Source organism: Lontra canadensis, unplaced genomic scaffold, assembly GCF_010015895.1.
Source record: "Lontra canadensis isolate GAN:19392208 unplaced genomic scaffold, GSC_riverotter_1.0 scaffold17, whole genome shotgun sequence".
Taxonomy (NCBI): domain Eukaryota; kingdom Metazoa; phylum Chordata; class Mammalia; order Carnivora; family Mustelidae; genus Lontra; species Lontra canadensis.
The window spans coordinates 10,018,624-10,036,895 of record NW_022631011.1 but is presented as its reverse complement, the minus strand read 5'-3'; the positions used below and the strand labels follow the sequence as shown (position 1 = coordinate 10,036,895).

The 18,272-nt window shown below is 40.1% G+C and overlaps 1 protein-coding gene across 2 annotated transcripts in view; it reads right to left on the bottom strand.

The window, feature by feature from the left end:
- TPGS2 (tubulin polyglutamylase complex subunit 2) overlaps positions 1-18,272 on the bottom strand; it is a 66,745-nt gene that overhangs the window by 41,275 nt on the left and 7,198 nt on the right. For both annotated transcript variants that reach the window (XM_032859576.1, XM_032859577.1), the window contains exon 2: positions 16,690-16,769. In XM_032859576.1, the coding sequence (XP_032715467.1) occupies positions 16,690-16,769 (80 nt within the window). The remainder of the gene's footprint in view (positions 1-16,689; positions 16,770-18,272) is intronic.

Genomic DNA, 18,272 nt, shown 5'->3' with positions numbered 1-18,272 from the left:
AAAAATTAATGTGATATACCACATTAACAAAATTAAGTATAAAAATCATATGATCATCTCAGTAGTTTCAGAAAAGGCATTTGACAAAATTCAATATATATTCATAATAAAAACTTTCAACAAAGTGGGTAGGGAGAGAACATACCTCAACATAATGAGGGCTGTATATATATATAAAAAAATAAAGGCTGTATATGACAAACCACATCAAACATCATACTCAATGAGAAGCTGAAAGCTTTTCCTTTAAGGTCAGGAACAACACAATGACGCCCGCTCTAGATATAGTACTAGAAGCCAGAGCCAGAAAAATCAGGCAAGAAAAAGCAATAAAAGGCATATAAATCAGAATGGAAGAAAGAAAACAATCTTTACCTTCAAATGACCTATTATTTAGAGAAAACTCTAAAGACCCCATCAAAAAAAAAAACTATTAGAATAACCAAATTCAGTAAAATTGCAGGATACAAGAGCAATATACAAAAATCAACCGCATTTCTATACACTAGTAACAAGCTATCAGAAAGAGAAATTAAGAAAACCTCATTTACAACTATATTAAAAATAATAATATACCTAGGAATAAATTTAATGAAGGAAGTGAAAGACCTATACACTGAAATTCCTATGACACTAATAAAAGAAATAGAAGAAAATTCAAAAAAAAAGAAAAGATATCATGTTCATGGACTGGAAGAATAGGGATACAATCCCTATTCAAATTCCAATGATGTTTTTCACAGAAACAGAAAAAAACAGTCCTAAAGTCTGTATGGAATCACAGAAGACCCAAAGAGCCAAAGCAATCTTGAGAAAAAAGAACAAAGCTAAAGGCATTACAGTTTTTTATTTCAAACTATGTTACAAAGCTATTATATTTAAAATTCAGTGGTACTGGCATAAAAACAAACAAACAGATCAAGAGAGCCCAGAAATAAACCCGCCCATACATGGTCAATTAATTTCTGATAAAGGAACCAAGAAAATACAATGCAGAAAGGACAGCTTCTGCAAAAAGTAGTGTTGGGAAAACTGGAGAGCCACATGCAAAAGAACTAATTCAGCCACTAACTCACCATACACCATATACAATAATCAACTCAAAATGGATTCAAGAGTTGAATATAAGACTTAAACCATAAAACTCCTAGAACAAAGCACACAGGGTAAACTCCTTGACACTGGTGTTGGCAATGTTTTTTTCTATCTGGCACCAGAAGCAAAGACAACAAAAACTAAAATAAGCAAGTGGGATATTTCACTTGTTATGTACAGCATAGGAAACCAACAACATAATGAAAAGGTAACCTAGTGAATGGGAGAAAATATTTGCAACTCATTTACCTGATAAGGGGTCAGTATCTAAAATATATAAAGAACTCCTACAACTCAGTAGAAAAAGAAAATCCAATTTACAAATGGATTGAGGAACTAAATAGACATCCAAATAAGACATACAGATGGACAGTCAGTGTATGAAAAGGTGCTCAACATCACTAATCATCAGGGAAATGCAAACTGAAATCACAGCGAGGTGTCATCTCACACCTGTTAGAATGGCTATTATCAAAAACACAAACAAGTGTTCGTGAGGATGTGGAGAAAAGGGGATGCTTGTGCACTGCGGGTAGGAATATAAACTGGTGTGGTCACCATGGAAAACAGTATGGAGTTTCTTCAAAAAATCACTAATAGGAACCACCATATGATGCAGCAATTCCACTTCTGGGTATTTATGTAAAGAAAACAAAAACGTGAATTCAAAAAGATCTATGCATTCCTGTTTCCGTGTAGCACTGTATGTAACAGCCAAGATATGGAAAAAAACCAAGTGTCCACCAATGGCTGAATAAAGAAAGTACGGTATACACACAGAGACACACACACACACAGGAATATAATTCAGCCATAAAAATAATGAAATCTTGCCATTTGTTACAACGTGGCTGCATCTCAAGGGCATTATGCTAAGTGAAAAAATCAGACAAATACTGCATGATTTCACTTACGTGTGGAATCTAAACAAACAAGCAAACTCCTAGCTTGGTGAGGAATGGGGAAAAATGAGTCAAAAAGGACAAATTTCCTGTTATAAATAAGTCGGGGGATATAAAACACAGCAAGGGGACTGCAGTTGACAATATTGTACTGTGTGTTTGAAAAGTTGCTAGGAGTGTTAATCTTAAGAATTCTCATTATAAGAAAAGTAAAACTTAGAAGTATGTGTGGTGATGCAAGTTATGGTATGATTATGGTAATCATTATGTGTGTGGATATATATATCAATTATTACATATATATCTCTCTCAAACTATTACGTTCTACCTCTAAAACTAACACAATAATGTATGTCAATTATATCTCACTAACATTTAAAACAAAAACAACTCTGTTAGAGAGGGAGAGTCTACAGGACAGTCACCAGTTGGATCTCTGTTTTGCCTCATCAGATAAGACAGTGTAGGTAATTGCTTGGACTTGACAATGCCTCCAGGCAGAGATGTTAGCTGGAGAAAAACCTAAAGGAGCAGCTGAGGAGGAAGATTAGAAGGAACAACCTTTGAGAGGAAAATCTAGGCAAAGTTCTGATGATATTGAAGGAAAACGATAGCTGCCATAAATTCCAGACCCATGCTCCTAAATTACCTTCCAAGACAAATTATTGGATAAACGAGGACATCTTCAAAGAGTATAGACTTCTAGAACATTTAATGAAATGAACCTAAGAGTTCTGAAAGTTCTTAGAAAGTAAAAATGTACAACAGGACATGAACAACTGTTTCATATGGATAGCAAATCATCCAATCTGGTAACAGAAAAGAATAAAGAAATAGCTTAGTATCCTTTCAAGAGGTCCCAGGAGCACACCCTAAGTTCCAAGTAACTCACATCTGTGCACATGCCCGATCGTCTTCTCTAGCCAATCAAGCTTCTGGAGTAGACAAGGATAGGTTCTTCACTTCCTTTCCTGGACCCTTCGGGCTGGCTTCTTATCATGGTTATAGACAGAAGGGGAACATATCAGTAACTCCACCCAAAACTTTTGGCTTATTGGACCCCCTGTGAGATGAGATACTGAACACTGCTCTAGATCGAATTGCTGGTCAGTTCTAGGCAGGCGATGCACACAAGTTAGAACCTAGCAGGACAATCTGAATTTACTTTCCAATTCTGCCACTAGCTGAGTGGCTGCCCAAACTCTCTGAATCCAATTTCAAGAATAATCTCTAAGACAGTCTAAAAAACCACCGGAGGCAGGAGGGGGTGTGAGCTTGGCAGGTAATTAAGATTTTAGAACAGCATCTTCAAAAAACGTAGGTGAGAAGAAAACTTCAACCTTGTATGTGATTTTAAGCAGCGTTTTAAAATTATTATATTCACAATAGCTGTCATTTTAATGAAATGGGTTTTTCATTTCCCTGATCTATGAATGAAAATACACATTGTGATCAATTTTGTTTGATCTTTTGCCGTCTAGTTCCCAATTTCACAGATGCGCAACCTAAAGCCTTCTCAGACTTCTCAGCTAACTTATTTTCCTACCTAGTAAGTTGCCTGGACTTGCTCCTAGGGCCTCCTGAATGGCACATCCTATGTGCTCTCGGAGAGAAAAAGTGTGTATACAGAGTGACTTTCTCCCATCCCCAGAACCCTAGCACAGGAAGCCTACAACTTTCAGTGTTCTGACAAAATCCTTGTTCCTTCTGTCACCGGCTAAGTCTAGCATCTACTCTGAGATTTTTGGTCCCTAGTGCCACCTAGTGGTGGAGATGTGAAAACAATGGTCTATCAGCCTTTCTAACCTGGATTCCATGAAATCCTAGTTGAGAAGAGCTAAGGTGGCATTGGTCATCTTATAAATTAAGCTGGAGAATTCCAGTAGAAATGATTGTAGCATTTATTATGGTATTTATTTTACTCAAAGAAGAAATTATGGTATTATTTTATGGCATCACAGAAAAAATTATTCAGGATTCATAAACACAGAACAAAAATCAGTGAAATCAAATTTTCATACATTGAAATACTAATATAAACATACAAAATGTCAAGTAGACCAAGTTCATAAAAATCTTAAGCCTGCATTGTCATTCTTATAAAAATTACTGTGGGCCCTGGCTCTGTTGCTTCCTGGCTGCAAACCTCACCACAGGGTACCCCAGATTGTGGCTGGTCCTGCAGGGTTTCAGTCCCTTCCTTCAGAGTGGGGCTCTCAGGGTACACTTTTAGGTGGCTCCTCTACCCTGGCAGGTGACTTGGAGCTACTGACAATTTAATTTCTCTCCTGCCCAATCGGAAAGAGAGTGCTCTTCTGTAGGTAAAAATCTGCCAACTTCAGAGGGCTTCTCCCCACCAGGTTCACGATGTCTTTATTTTGTGGGGTATGGGGAAGATAAGCAGAAAGTGAATGAAAGAGGGGGTATCAGGCTTGGAAGGAGGATTCGGGGAGAAAGTCAAGAAGGGAGAATCTCACTGCTGACCAGTTTCTGAAATAATAAGGTGGCATCAACACGATACAGCAATCTCTGTACCCCACTGCTGATTCTGTCACAGAGATCCCAATTTTTGTTTTTCTTTTCTTCTCCTAAAGCAGCTAACTACAATAGCCTCCTTAAGCTACACTAGACAGAGGCCACCACAAGCTGTGTGACTGCTGCATACACTCTGGTATTTTGGGAGCTATCAGGTTCATTTCCAGAAAACCTTCCTGAGCACTGCCTGAGCCTGGAGGGAATGGCTAAGAGCTGTCCACTTTCCCCTGCTTCCCCCACTGCTCCCTCCTTTTCAGAGGGCACTGTACTGGGGAAGCGGGCTGGGCAGAAGATGTAGGATCAGGCAGGCAAAGGGGCTATGGCACAGAAATTCATGTTTCTCAAAGTGCTTGTCCATGCTGGGCAGGCACTCCACGTGCCCCATTTGCAACCACAGGAGAGGAGGAACTGCCCAGGATGCCCACTGCACTAAAATCAAACTGGAAACTGAGGCGGTGAGGACAACTCCTTCTACCAAAACTCTTCTCAGGGAGGATGTCCCATGTAGTAAAAGGAAAACATGGATGGGCTGTGAAGGCCTAGTGAGAGACCTCCAAGAGAATTCTCAAATACATCCTCAAACTCCCACCTAAAAAGGGGGGGGCTATTTAACTGGAACCTTTGTCTTGGTGGTGCCCTATGAAAGTCTGGGTCTGAGTTGCTTAAGACCCAGAGGAGAGGCAATATACTCTCCCCACCCGCCAATCCTTTCTGCATACAACCATCAAGTCTTCCTCTAAACATGCATGATGAAAAAATATGTAAGTATTGGCCTGGGGCAACACATGTCTTGGTAAAACTCTATATATGACAGACATCAGCCAAGACAGCCTTCCAACAGCAATGCCCCTGGCTTAACTAGTCAAAAGGTTTCTACACCTGGGGGAATTTGTGGGAGAAGGCCTGGCCCCTGCAGCCTCCTTGATTCTGAGACATTGGCTGTGCAGCCTGATTCTTAGAGCCAAAATTAAAGAATGCTTACGGAAACAAAGGTGGGTCACCTCAGGAAAGTTCTATATTCTTTATGACCTTTGTATTTTATCTATTTCACTCATTTAGTAAAGATAAAAAAATTTTTTTAAGTGTTATGGAATAAATACCATGCTGGGCACTAAGAACCAAAAGGAATGGGACTAGGTACAGAGAAGGCTGTGGCATAAATTACTTACTTAAATCCATCTTCCTCCTTGACAGAACCCTAATTTTGTCTGAGATGGCAATGTGCCCAGTTCAATACTTGTTTTTAGACCCTCCTCTACAATAAGTGCAGGACATTAAAATGTAAATCCAAGTCCAATGAGTGGGGGGGCTCTAGAAAAACTTTTGTTCCCCTATTAAAAGGTGACAGATACAGCTGGCAACTTCCCTTACTTCTTCCTGCCCTGAGCTTGCAGGTGACAGGTGGGGCTGTAGCAGTCATTTGGCCCCTTAAAAGACAAGGCTGAGGGGCACATGGGTGGCTCAGTCATTAAGCGTCTGCTCTGGCTCAGGTCAAGATTCCAGAGTCCTGGGATTGAGCCCCGCATCAGGCTCCCTGCTCTGAAGGAAGCCTGCTTCTCCCTCTCCCACTCCCCCTGCTGTGTTCCCTCTCTCGCTGCCCCTCTCTCTGTCAAATAAATAAATAAAATAAAATTTAAAATAAAAAAAAAAAAAGACAAGGCTGACAGAATTAGTGATAATGGCTTAACAGGTTAGGGTTGATGAAGCTACTGCAACCGTCCACCTCAGGTCTTATTATGCAAGAAATATTCATTCCTATTTGTTTAAGCTATTCTTAGTTTTATATTATATTTCCTTGAGCCAAACACATTTCTAATTTCTACAGAGACAAATATGTATCTTGTAAGTGTGGAGATAACGGGGTAGAGGGTGGTGCCACAGACTCTAAGGAGAGAACAGGGCAGAGAAGGGAGTGGTGGACGGAAATGCAGGTGATGCCACGTGAGACAAAGATGGATTCAGCAGTGAAGTGGTCCCTTGTGATTTGTGACAGTGGTGTCCACAGAATGGTAGTAGAGAAAGAGAGGCTGTGGAAGGATGAAGACTAACTGGGAGGTGAAGGAAGAGGCTGATAACTTAGACCAGGGGTTAGCAAACCATGGCCCCCTGAATATCTCTACCCTGCCACCTGTTTTTGCAAATGTTTTCTGGGGACCCCATCATGCCCATGTATTTCAGCACTGCCCGTGGCTGCTTTCAGTGCTACCATGGCAGAGATGACTGGCTGAGGGAGAATACAGCCCCAGAACCCAAAATATTACTCTCTGATCTAAAAAAAAAAAAAAAAAGTGCACTGACGCTTGATTTAGACCATTTTTCCACATGCTTGGCTGTGCAAACAAAGGCACAAATGGCCAAGTAGCTAGAGGAAAACCCAAGGTTACAGGTTTTGTTTTTAATTTTAAAGAGATGGGGAGACCTTCTAGAATGGATGCCAGTGTAGCAGCAAGAAGCGAAGCCCTGGAGAGGGAGGGACTGAGCTGTGGAGAACATAGAAGGGCTCCCGGAGCAGAGAAGGAGCACGAGGTGAAGGGCTCCCTGGTGACAAAGTGTCACGGGCTGCTCCTTCCCACCGGGAAGGCTTATAGTAGATTCAGAGCAAGGCATGTGAGGGACAGATCTGCAAGAAGGTTCAGAACCCACTCTCTGTAGACTGTAGGAAAAGTGAGCCTACAAAGAGAGGAGATATTCTGCCAAATCATTTGGTCTCTGTAGACCATAGTTTCACCACCAGTAAATTGAATTTTTATCTGGGGATTGGAAAGTCTAACCAATCAAGAATTGTAAAGCTCTCTGCAACTATGAAATGCCACTGAAATGCTTAATAATAGAACTCTCCTGATACCAGGATGCTGTGAGTGTGAGGAGGCAGATGCTGTCATCGTGCCTGAAAGATGAAAAGCTCCGTACAGACGTTGGGTCTTACGAACTACCATCATCACAAGAGGCAGGTAGCAGGCACACTGTACATGACTCAGACAACTACACCAACCAGGCAGACTGGAAGTGCTTTATAAGGAACAGAAACGGGGGAAATACATGAACATGGAACGAAGTGGTTCTCTTATTCCTCCAACCTGAGGAGACTGCAGCAGGTATATGGTCATTTAAGTTTTAGTTTTCAGCCTTTTCTTCCCGTGTTTTCCCCAAAGAATCACAAAATATTAGAACTGGATGAGTCCCTTCAGTAATACTGATTTCAAACCACTTCTTTCATGGACAATGAACAGGAGACCCAAAGAAGGTGTATCATCTAGTGATGGGCCTAGAGCTGCCAAAAGACTCCTTCCTACTCCATCCAGACTGTTCTCCTCGCATTGGTGCCGCCCCAGCCTTACTCCCCTATCTTATCTCAGTGGGATTCCCCAGGGGCCGCATCTGTCCCGAGGGGCAGGGCAGCAGTAGTGGCCTCTTCTGGGAGGACCTCTATCACCTTGGTGTACTGAGCAGCTGTGGACAGCAGGTGTCCCACATGGCAACCGGGCCCTGGCTGGGGTGTCTCCAAGCAGAAAAGTCTTTAAGGCCAGTTTTCTAAAGAAAACTGGGAATCATCAGCCCCTGGAGACCTTCCTGCTCCTCTGGGATAGGCACTTCCTGGGGCAGGCACAAGTCAGGGAGCCCTACCAAGCCTGCTCCTGTGCAATCACACTCTTCAGGAACCAGCTGGGTAAGTAACTGGGGTAAGGGAGTTTCAGATGGGCTCAAAGCTTCTGCCCTCTACTGCTTAAGTGACAGAAGTAGGCAGCAACATATAACACATAAAGTTCTACCTCTATTTTGAATGAAAACCTTACTCTATTTCTAGATATGTCTCCTCAGGCAAGGGAAACAAAAGCAAAAATAAAGTGTTGAGATTATGCCAACATAAAAAGTTTTTGCACAGCAAAGGAAACCATCAACAAGATGAAAGGCAGCCTACTGAATGGGAGAACATATTCACAAATGGTGTATGAAATAAGGGGTTAATATCTGAAATGTATATAATACTTTTACAATTTAACACCAAAATTCTCAAATAATCCAAATTAAAAATGGGCAAAGAACCTGAATTTTTCCGAAGAAGACATACAGATGGCCAGGAGACACATGAAAAGATGTTCAGTATCACTTATCATCAGAGGAATGCAAATCAAACCGTGATGATAGATATCCACTGCACAGCCGTCAGAATGGCTCAAATCAAAAAGATAAGAAACAAGTATTGGTGAGGATGTGGAGAAAAAGGAAACCTCTGTGCACTGTTGGTAGGAATGTAAATTGGTGAAGCCATTGAGGGAAACAGTATGGAGACTTAACAAATTAAAAATAGAACTACCTTATGACCTAGTAATTCCAGAACTGGGTATCCCCCGCCCCCCAGCAAAATGAAAACACTATTTCAAAAACACACAGGTATCTCCACATTTCTTGCAACATTATTTGCAATAGCCAAGATATGGAAACCAAGATGAATAAAGAAAATGTACCATATATGTACAATGGAATACTATTCAGCCATAAAAAAGAATGAAAAAAAATGCAATCTTGCCATTTGCAACAACATGCACAGACCTACAGGATATTATACTAAATGAAATAAGTCAGAAAGGTGAAGATAAATATCACATTGTTACACTTAAATGGGGAATCTAAAAAACAAGCAAAGAAAAAGTAGAAACAGACCCACAAGTGCAAAGAACTGATGGTTGCTGGGGGCAGAGGATGGGCAAAATTGGTTAAGTGGAAGGGGAAAATACAGGCTGGAATGAAATGAGTAAGTCACGGGGATAAAAGGCACAGCTTAGGGAACACCGTCAATGGTACTTTTATAGTCCTATATGGTGACGGATGGTAGCTACACGTGTGGTGAGCAAAGCATAATGTGTAAACTTGTCAAATCACTATGTTGAATACCTGAAATTAACATACATCGAGAGTCAACTATGCTTCAGTTAAAAAAAAATTAAAGAAAAAACCATTACAAAAACATGTTCTTAAAGGTTATGAGTCCCTTTCAAAATTGGAAGAAATAGCTCTGCAGAAAAAGGTACGTATTAGTAAATTTGACATACATTTCAGGAAGTCCATGGACCACTTCCCATTTATGGACTCTCCAGGGGTCCCAAGAGCACACTACTCATTGGTTACCCTCCATCTACCCACACAACTAAAAGTGTACTGACAGTGGTTGTCTCTAAGTGGTGAAGTCCTAGAGGACTTTTCATTTCTTAATTTTTTTGTGAGTTTTCCACATTTTCTGTAGTGACCATGTTTTATCTAGCATAATCAGAAAAAAAGTGTGAAAAACTGAGTCTTAAAACAAAAGTACACAGTCCAAACTCCTTCTATTGTCTTTGTCCACACATTAGCTTTTTGGTATCCCACAAGCCTCCAAAAAGCTCAACCAAGGAACCACTCAAGTGAATTTCTGTTACTGATCCTAATACTATATGTGCTTTAATTAAGTGTGGGATATCGCCAGTAAAGGACTCAATGGGAAATTCCAAATCAATGTATCTTATTATTCTGGGTGCTTTCACAGAAATTTCTGCAACTGAGTATGCCTGAAGAAAATGTTGCATTTATGGTTTCAGTAAGCTAAAAATCTCTTTCTCTCACACTTACCCTTTACTTCTTTCAGATCTCCAGTGGCGATTTAACAAGTGCTATAACCACCTTCCCCTAAACGTCAGTCTCATCTGAAGAGAGCCTGATAAAGATGCATCTCAAGAAGGCAGATTAGATCTGTATGAGATCAGAGGCACATTCCAGCCCTAAAAACCAGGCATGGAAGGGAGGCTCCAAATGAATAAACTACAAGTTCAATGAGGACAAATGAATAAAGTCATCTTAAGAGAGTTCTGGGGGAATATCTGGTGTAAGACACAAGGAAGACTATGCCTCAGAAGTTACTTCATTAAATAAGATACATGACATGATACACCCTTAATGGTGTTCCACCCAGGATAAGGCATTCCTACCCTCTCATCCTCCCACCCAGGTCTATGAACTCGGCTTTCCAAGCCAGGAATCTCCCCCTCTTAGGCAGACAGGAAAATACCACAATCTCGCTCTCACAAAAGCAGCTCTCCCTAAAGGATCAGAGGACCGTAACAATGCCAGCAAGGCCAGGCTGGCATAGCTGCACCAGAAGCAGGCTCTGTCCAATCAGCAAGTAAGAAGTCAAGAGATATACACTGTTCTAGAATCCTCTTTTCTATTATGAACTGTGAATGGAAATGAGGGTGTGGGCTAAGAGAGCCCATGAGGAGATGGAGTGGTGGCTGAGCTGAGGTCCAGGAGATAAACCTGAACTACCAATTACTGAGCTGCCCGAGAAGGTGCTGCTGGTTCCACCCAGGGAGGGTGAGTCCTGCTGGCAGGCCCTTAACCTGCACACATACTGTGCTGTGACCAGGAGGAGGCTGCCACAGTGCTGGCCTCCATTACGGGGACAGTCTGGCAGAGCGGACATGGCATGTGCTTAGAGGCAGGTAACTCTGAGTTTGAATTCAGGCTCCACCACGTGGTAGCTATGTGAACCAGGACAAATTCTTTCACCTTCCTGGGCCTCAGTTTCTTCATCTATAACATAAAGGTATCAATACCTATCTTGCAGGGTTATTATAAGGATTAACTAAAATAAATTAAATGACACATGTTAACAGGTACTCATTAAACGGCAGGGTAATTTTTTGCCCTGTTGTCAAATCCATTTGCTACTCCTCAGACAAAGTGATTTTTCCGAAGCAGAAATCTGACCTTCCTAGTTCCCTACTTAAAACATTTCAATGGTTCTCCTTTGCTCTCATAATAAAGAGCAAACTCCTCCACTGAGTGCAAAGGAGAGACCAAAGTGGCAGTACGAAGGTAGGAAACACAAAAGGAATAAAAATGGATTTTGCTATAAAAAAAATCAGTCAAAGAACTCACAAAAGGGATATAAAATAACATATATCAAAAATGTGGGGAAGAGAGGAGAAAAGAATGGGTTTGAACTGAAACGATCAACTTCAAACATAATGCTATATGCAGGAGAGGTTATACGTAAACCTAATGGCAATCACATATAAAAGACCACTGATAAATATGCAAAATATAAAGACAAAGAAATCCAAATATATCATTAAAGAAAATCAGCAAAATCAAAGACAGACAAGAAAGGATCTGAGAAAATCTTCAGAAACAAACACAAGTAATAAAGTAGCAATAAATATGTATCTATCAACAATTACTTTGACTAAATGCTCCCATCAAAAGATAAAGGGTGACAGAGTGGATAAAAACACAAGACCCATCTATATGCTACCCACAAGAGACTCATTTTATTTTTTTAAAGATTTTATTTATTCTTGCGAGAGAGAGAGAGAGAGAGAGAGAGAGAGAATTTGCAGTGGGAAGGGGCAGAGTGAGAAGCAGACTCCCCACCGAGCAGGGAGTCCAATGCAGGACTCAGTCCCAGGACCCTGGGATCATGACCTCAGCCAAAGGCAAACACTAAACCTACTGAGCCATCCATGCGCTCCATATAAGAAACTCATTTTAGACACCTGCAGATTGAGAATGAGGGGATGGAGAAACATCTGTCACAGAAGTGCATGTCAAAAAAAAAAAAAAAGCAGGAGTAGTAATACTTATATTGGACAAAATTTACTTTAAAACAAAGACTGTAACAAAAGATAAAAAAGGACACTATACCATAATAAAGGTAACATTCCATCAAGATATAACAATTATAAATATTTAGGCACCCAACATAGTACACCCAAATACATAAAACAGTTAATAACAAACATATAATAATGTTATTAGGGGACTTTAACACCTCACTTACATCAATGGATAGATCATGTAAACAGAAATCAACAAGAAAACAGTGGGTTTGAATGACACTCCAACAGATAGATTTAACAAATATATTCAGAACATTGCATTCTAAAACACCAAAATACACATTCTTCTCAAGTGCACACAGAACATTCTCCAGAACAGGTCACCTATTAGCCCACAAAACTACCTCAACGAATTCAAGAAGATGGAAATCAGGGGCACCTGCGTGGCTCAGTCGGTTAAGCATCTGCCTTTAGCTTCGGTCATGATCTCATGTCCTGGTATTAAGCCCTGTGTGGTGGGCTCCCTGCTCAGCAGAGAGTCTGCTTCTCCCTCTTCTCTGCCCCTCCCCACCCCTGCTTGTGCTCACTTTCTCTCTCTCGTCTCTCAAACAAATAAAATCTTAAAAACAGAAATTGAAATCATACCATGCATATCTTCTGACCACAATGCTATGAAACGACAAGTCAACCACAAGAAAAAAATCTGGAAGGACCACACACACACACGGAAGTTAAATAATATGCTACTAAACAATGAATAGGTCAACCAGGAAATCAAACAAGAAATCAAAAAAGTGTGCGGAAACAAATGAAAATGAAAATACAATGGCCCAAAACCTCTGGGATACAGCAAAAGTGGTTCTAAGATGGAAGTTTATAGCAAAACAGGCCTACCTCAAGAAGAAAAATCTCAAACAACCTAACTTGACACCTAAATGAGACTGGAAAAGAATAACAAACAAAGCCTAAGAGCAGCAGAAGGAAGAAAATAATAAACCCTAGAGCAGAAATAAATGATATAGACACCAAAACAACAACAACAACAACAACAACAACAACAAACAAGAAAGCAATTCAATAAAACCAGGAGCTGGTTCTTTGAAAAAAAAAAACAAAAAAACAAAACAATAAAATTGACAAGCCTCTGGCCAGACTTATCAGGAAAAAAAGAAAAAGAATTCAAATAAATCAAAAATGAGAGAGAAGAAATAACACCACAGAAATACAAACAATCATAAGAAAATATTATGAAAAACTATATGCCAACAAATTGGACAACCTAGAAGAAAATGGATAAATTCCTAGAACATATAAACTCCTAAAATGGAAACAGGAAGAAATAGAAAATCTGAACAGACCAATAACGAGTGAAGAAACTGAATGCTAAAAACACTCCCCAGAAGTTCAGGTCCAGAGGGTTTCATAGGTGAATTCTACCAAACATTTAAAGAGTTAATACTTACTCTTCTCAAACAATAGAAAGAGAAGGAAAATTTCCAAATTCATTCCTTAAAGCGAGCAGTACTATGATATCAAAACCAGATAAAGACATAACTAAAGAGACATACAGGCCAATGTCCTGGATGAACATAGATGCAAAAATCCTAAAGAAAATACTAGCAAACCAAATCCAACAATACATTAAAAAAAAAAAAAAATCCCCCAAAACAATCCTGTTTCCAATTGCACTAAAAATAATAAGATACCTAGGAATAAACCTAGCCAACAAGGTGAAAAACTAGTACTCAGAAAACTATAAAACACTGATGAAAGAGGGGTGCCTGGGTGGCTCAGTCGGTTCAGTGTGTGACTCTTGATTTCGGGGTCCTGGGATTAAGCACCGGGTAGGACTCTGTGCCCAGCAGGGACTTGGCTTGAGGATTCTCCCTCTCCCTCTGCCCCTGCCCCAGCTTGCAGGCTCTCTCTCTCTTTAAAAACAAAAACAAAAACAAAAACACTGATGAAAGAAGTTGAAGACAATGCATATGGGAAAACATTCCATTCTTATGGACTGGAGGAACAAATATCATTAAAACTGTCTATGCTACCCAAAGCAATCTACAGATTTAATATAATTCTGATCAAAATATGAACAGCATTTTTCACAGAACTGTGAACAAACAATTTGTGCCGTACCACAAAGACCCCAAATAGCCAAAGCAGGTTTGAAAAAGAAAAGCAGAGCTAGAGGCATCATAATTCTGGACTTCAAGTTATATTATCAAGCTGTAGTAATCAAAACAGTATGATGCTGGCACGAAAAAAGACAGAGCGATCAATAGAAATGGAAGAGGAAACCCAAAAATAAACCCACAACCATATGGTCCCTCTTTGACAAAGCAGGAAATATTACATCCAATGCGAAAAAGACAGTCTCTTCAATAAATGGTGTTGGGAAAACTGGACAGTGACATGCAAAAGAAAAAAAAAGGAAGAACTTTCTTATACTGTACACAAAAATAAATTAAAAATGGATTAAGGACTTAAATGTGAGACCTGAAGCTATAAAAATCCTAGAAAAGAGCACAAGCAGTAACTTCTTTGACATCAGCCAAAGCAACTTTTTTCTAGATATGTCTCCTGAAGGGAAACAAAAGCAAAAATAAACTTTTGTGTTGGGACTATTTAAAAATAAAAAACTTCTGCATAGCAAAGAAAACAACTAAAAGACAAGCTACAGAATGGGAGAAAGTATGTGCAAATAACATATCTGATAAAGGGTTAGTATCCCAAATATAGAAAGCATTTATCAAACTCAACATCCAAAAATCAAATAATACAATTATAAAATGAGTAAAAGATGTTTTTCCAAAGAAAACATACAGGTGGCCAACAGGCACATGAAAAGATCCTCATCATCACTTGCCATCAGGGAAATGCAAATCAAAACTACAATGAGATACCATCTCACACCTGTCAGAATGGCTAAAATCAACAACAGAAACAACAGGTGGTGTTGTTTGGCAAGGATATGGAGAAAAAGGAACCCCTTTGCACTGTTGGTGGGAATGCAAAACAGTGCAGCCACTGTGGAAGACAGTTCGGAGGTTCCTCAAAAAGATAAAAGTAGAACTAGCCTATAAACCAGCAATCACACTATTGGGTATTTACCCAAAGAATACAAAAACAGTATTTCAAAGGGATACATACACCCCCACATTTATATAATAGCGTTATTTACAATAGCCAAGATAAGGAAGCAGCCCAAGTTTCCATCTATAGATAAAAGGATAAACAAGATGTGGCATATACATACAATGGAATATTAGCCATAAAAAAAGAATGAAATCTTCCCATTTGCAAGGACATGGATGGAGTTAGAGTGTATTATGCTTAAGTGAAATAAGTCAGAGAAAGACAAATATCGTACAATTTCATTCATATGTGGAATTTAAGAAACAAAACAAATGATCAAAGGGGAAAGAAAAGAGAGAGACAAATCAAGAAACAGATTCTTAATTATAGAGAAAAAACTGATGATTACCAGAGAGGAAGGGATAGGTTAAATAGGTGATGGGGATTAAGGAGTGCACTTGTGATGAGCACAGGGTAATGTATGAAAGTGTTAAATTACTAAATTGTACACCTGAAACTGATATAGCACTGTACGTTAACTAAAAGCTTAGGGGCACCTGGGTGGCTCAGTTGATTAAGTGTCCAACTCTTGATCTCAGCTCAAGTCATGAACTCAGGGTTGTGAGATCGAGCACCATGTACTTAAGATTCTCTCTTCCACTGCTCCCCCTCCACCCCACCTCCCCACACCCCCACAAAAGAGCAGTGCTGGTCCTTGCCAACCTCTCTCCCTTGCTCTCCTGTGCACCAGTCACAGGGACCTGCTTTATGCTCTTGGAAAATTTAATCCTTATCATTTCAAAGCCTTTACACAGGTTGAAAGCCCACTTCCCAGATCCCATCTACCTGGTTAACAACTTCTCCTAATCTCTTTGGGAAAAACCGTTAACCTCCAGACTAGGTCAAGCTTCCTGATGCTTGCTGTTTGCCTCTCTCTCACAGAGCTAAATCTTCTTCTTAATTATACTCATAACGATCTACACTATGTCTTAGTAACATTAAGAGATAAGGAACTGGTTTTTGATTATCACTGAATCCCCAGGAATCAACACCAATCACAATGCCTGGTTCCATTTTAGGAACTTAAAACTTGTACTGAATAAATAAATACAAATTCAGAGGAGGCACTGGGGAAGCAGTAGCTATTAATCTGGTTAGTAATTCTCAGTAACACTCACCTTCTGCCCAGCATGCTTATTAATATTAAATTTTTCCTTCCTTGCTGGGTTTTTAGCTCTGTTGCATACAACTCTGAAGTTCCACTGCCTCCAAATAATAGTGGGGCTCAGAGGAGATGCTCCAGGCTGGGGAAATGGTATGGAATTGAAGGGAATGCCCGAATAGAAAGAGAAAGAAGGTTGAACTCTACCCTAAAGGCAGCTGTGGCCTGAGGTAAGAACAAGTTTCCTGCCTTAATTTTTCCTTCTTAGGGCCGTTGGGAGTTGAGCTCTCTTTGTGGGGATGTGAGGATTCAAAAGGGCAACACTTACTTGTTCCCATGAAGAAATCATATGACGTTCAGCAGGTGGTTTCTCTATGATAGTCACCTCTGTCACACCTGGGGAAGATTCTGGAAGAGGAAAAGAAAGTCTGTAGAGTTGCAATGGAAGTGCTCTCACATATTTCAATACTAGAGGCTGATTGTTGGAGAGTACCTAGGAATATCAGATTCCTTTGAGTAGCATTTATTACCCCTGTGATAAAAAACAGGGAGAACTGTCAGTCCTTCAAAGGCACTCAGTCCCACAACCTAGGACCACGCAATCAACGTGGTAGAAAGAACATCAGAACACCTACTATACTCAGTCTCTGCTAGGTACTTCAACTGTTGAACAAAAATCAGAGATTCTACATTCCTAGTGATTTTGTACCTCAACTTCTCACTTACGACATGGTTAGAAGGAATAAAGAATAGCACCTCAATAAACTTTTACAAGATACAAAACTTGTTTCCTAGTTTTTCTTCTAAATAAAACCCATCTGTACTCTATGGGATCCCAGATGTATAGTATAGGCTAACACTATGAAAACTGGATTCCATCCAGAAATATAGTGAAAACAAAATAAATCATTTCTCTAAAGTCTTGAAAGCAGAAAAAGGTTTCCTAATAACCTCTTTGTGGAGCTATGCTCTAGCATTCATTCTGAGGTAAAAAAGAAGCCACCTGACTTGGAATTCAACAGATTTTAATACCTCCTCCTACATTCTCCAGTTGTCTGTTTACCCACACTCAGGATTTTAAAATCCTTAATCTAAGACATAAACTCGGCTATGTGTTGAACTGTGTCCTTCAAAAAATATACGTTGATGTCCTAACTGCTGTTCCTCAGAATATGACTTGATTTGGAAAGAAGGTCATTGAACATAGAATTCACTAAGATGAGGTCACAGTGGAGTAGGGTGGGCACAAATCCAATATGACCAGTGTCATTATAAAAAGAATGCTTTGTGGAGAGACAGAGGGAAGAGGGCCACATGAAGATGGAGAAGTGGAGTAACAGATCTGTGATACAAGGAATTTTAGTTAAAGACTGCTGGCAAACCACTAGAAGTGAGAAAAGAGGCGAGGCAGGTTCTTCTCTTCCAGGTTTCAGAATAAGAGTGACACGGCCAACCCTTTGGTCTGAGGCTTTTGGCCTCTAGGACTGTGAGAATAAGTCTGTTGTTCTAAGGCACCTGGTTTGTGGTATATTCTATTGAGAACTAGCACAAAGCCTATCACTTTTCTCCCTGAGACACCACATAGATTATTCCCATTGTCACCACTGTTTTACGCCATGGTCACTGCAAGTGTAGGTGCAATCGAAGCCAGGAACTCTCTGTGCTCTGATCCATCCTCAGCCATACCCGCACAGGACTTTCTTCAGACCCAGGCTTGCTTCCTATCTGATCTAGTGGGTTTTCCTTGTGGTCTGGAGGATAAGGCCCTTCTCTGTCTGGTCTTAACTTCTTCCACCCTGTAGTCCAAACCCTCTGTTCCAGGTGTGTCATTTTCCTCATTGTCTCCACCTCTGAGCCCTCCCTCCAGAACGAAATCTGTACTTACCTTTGACTATGCTGTATTCCTTTCCC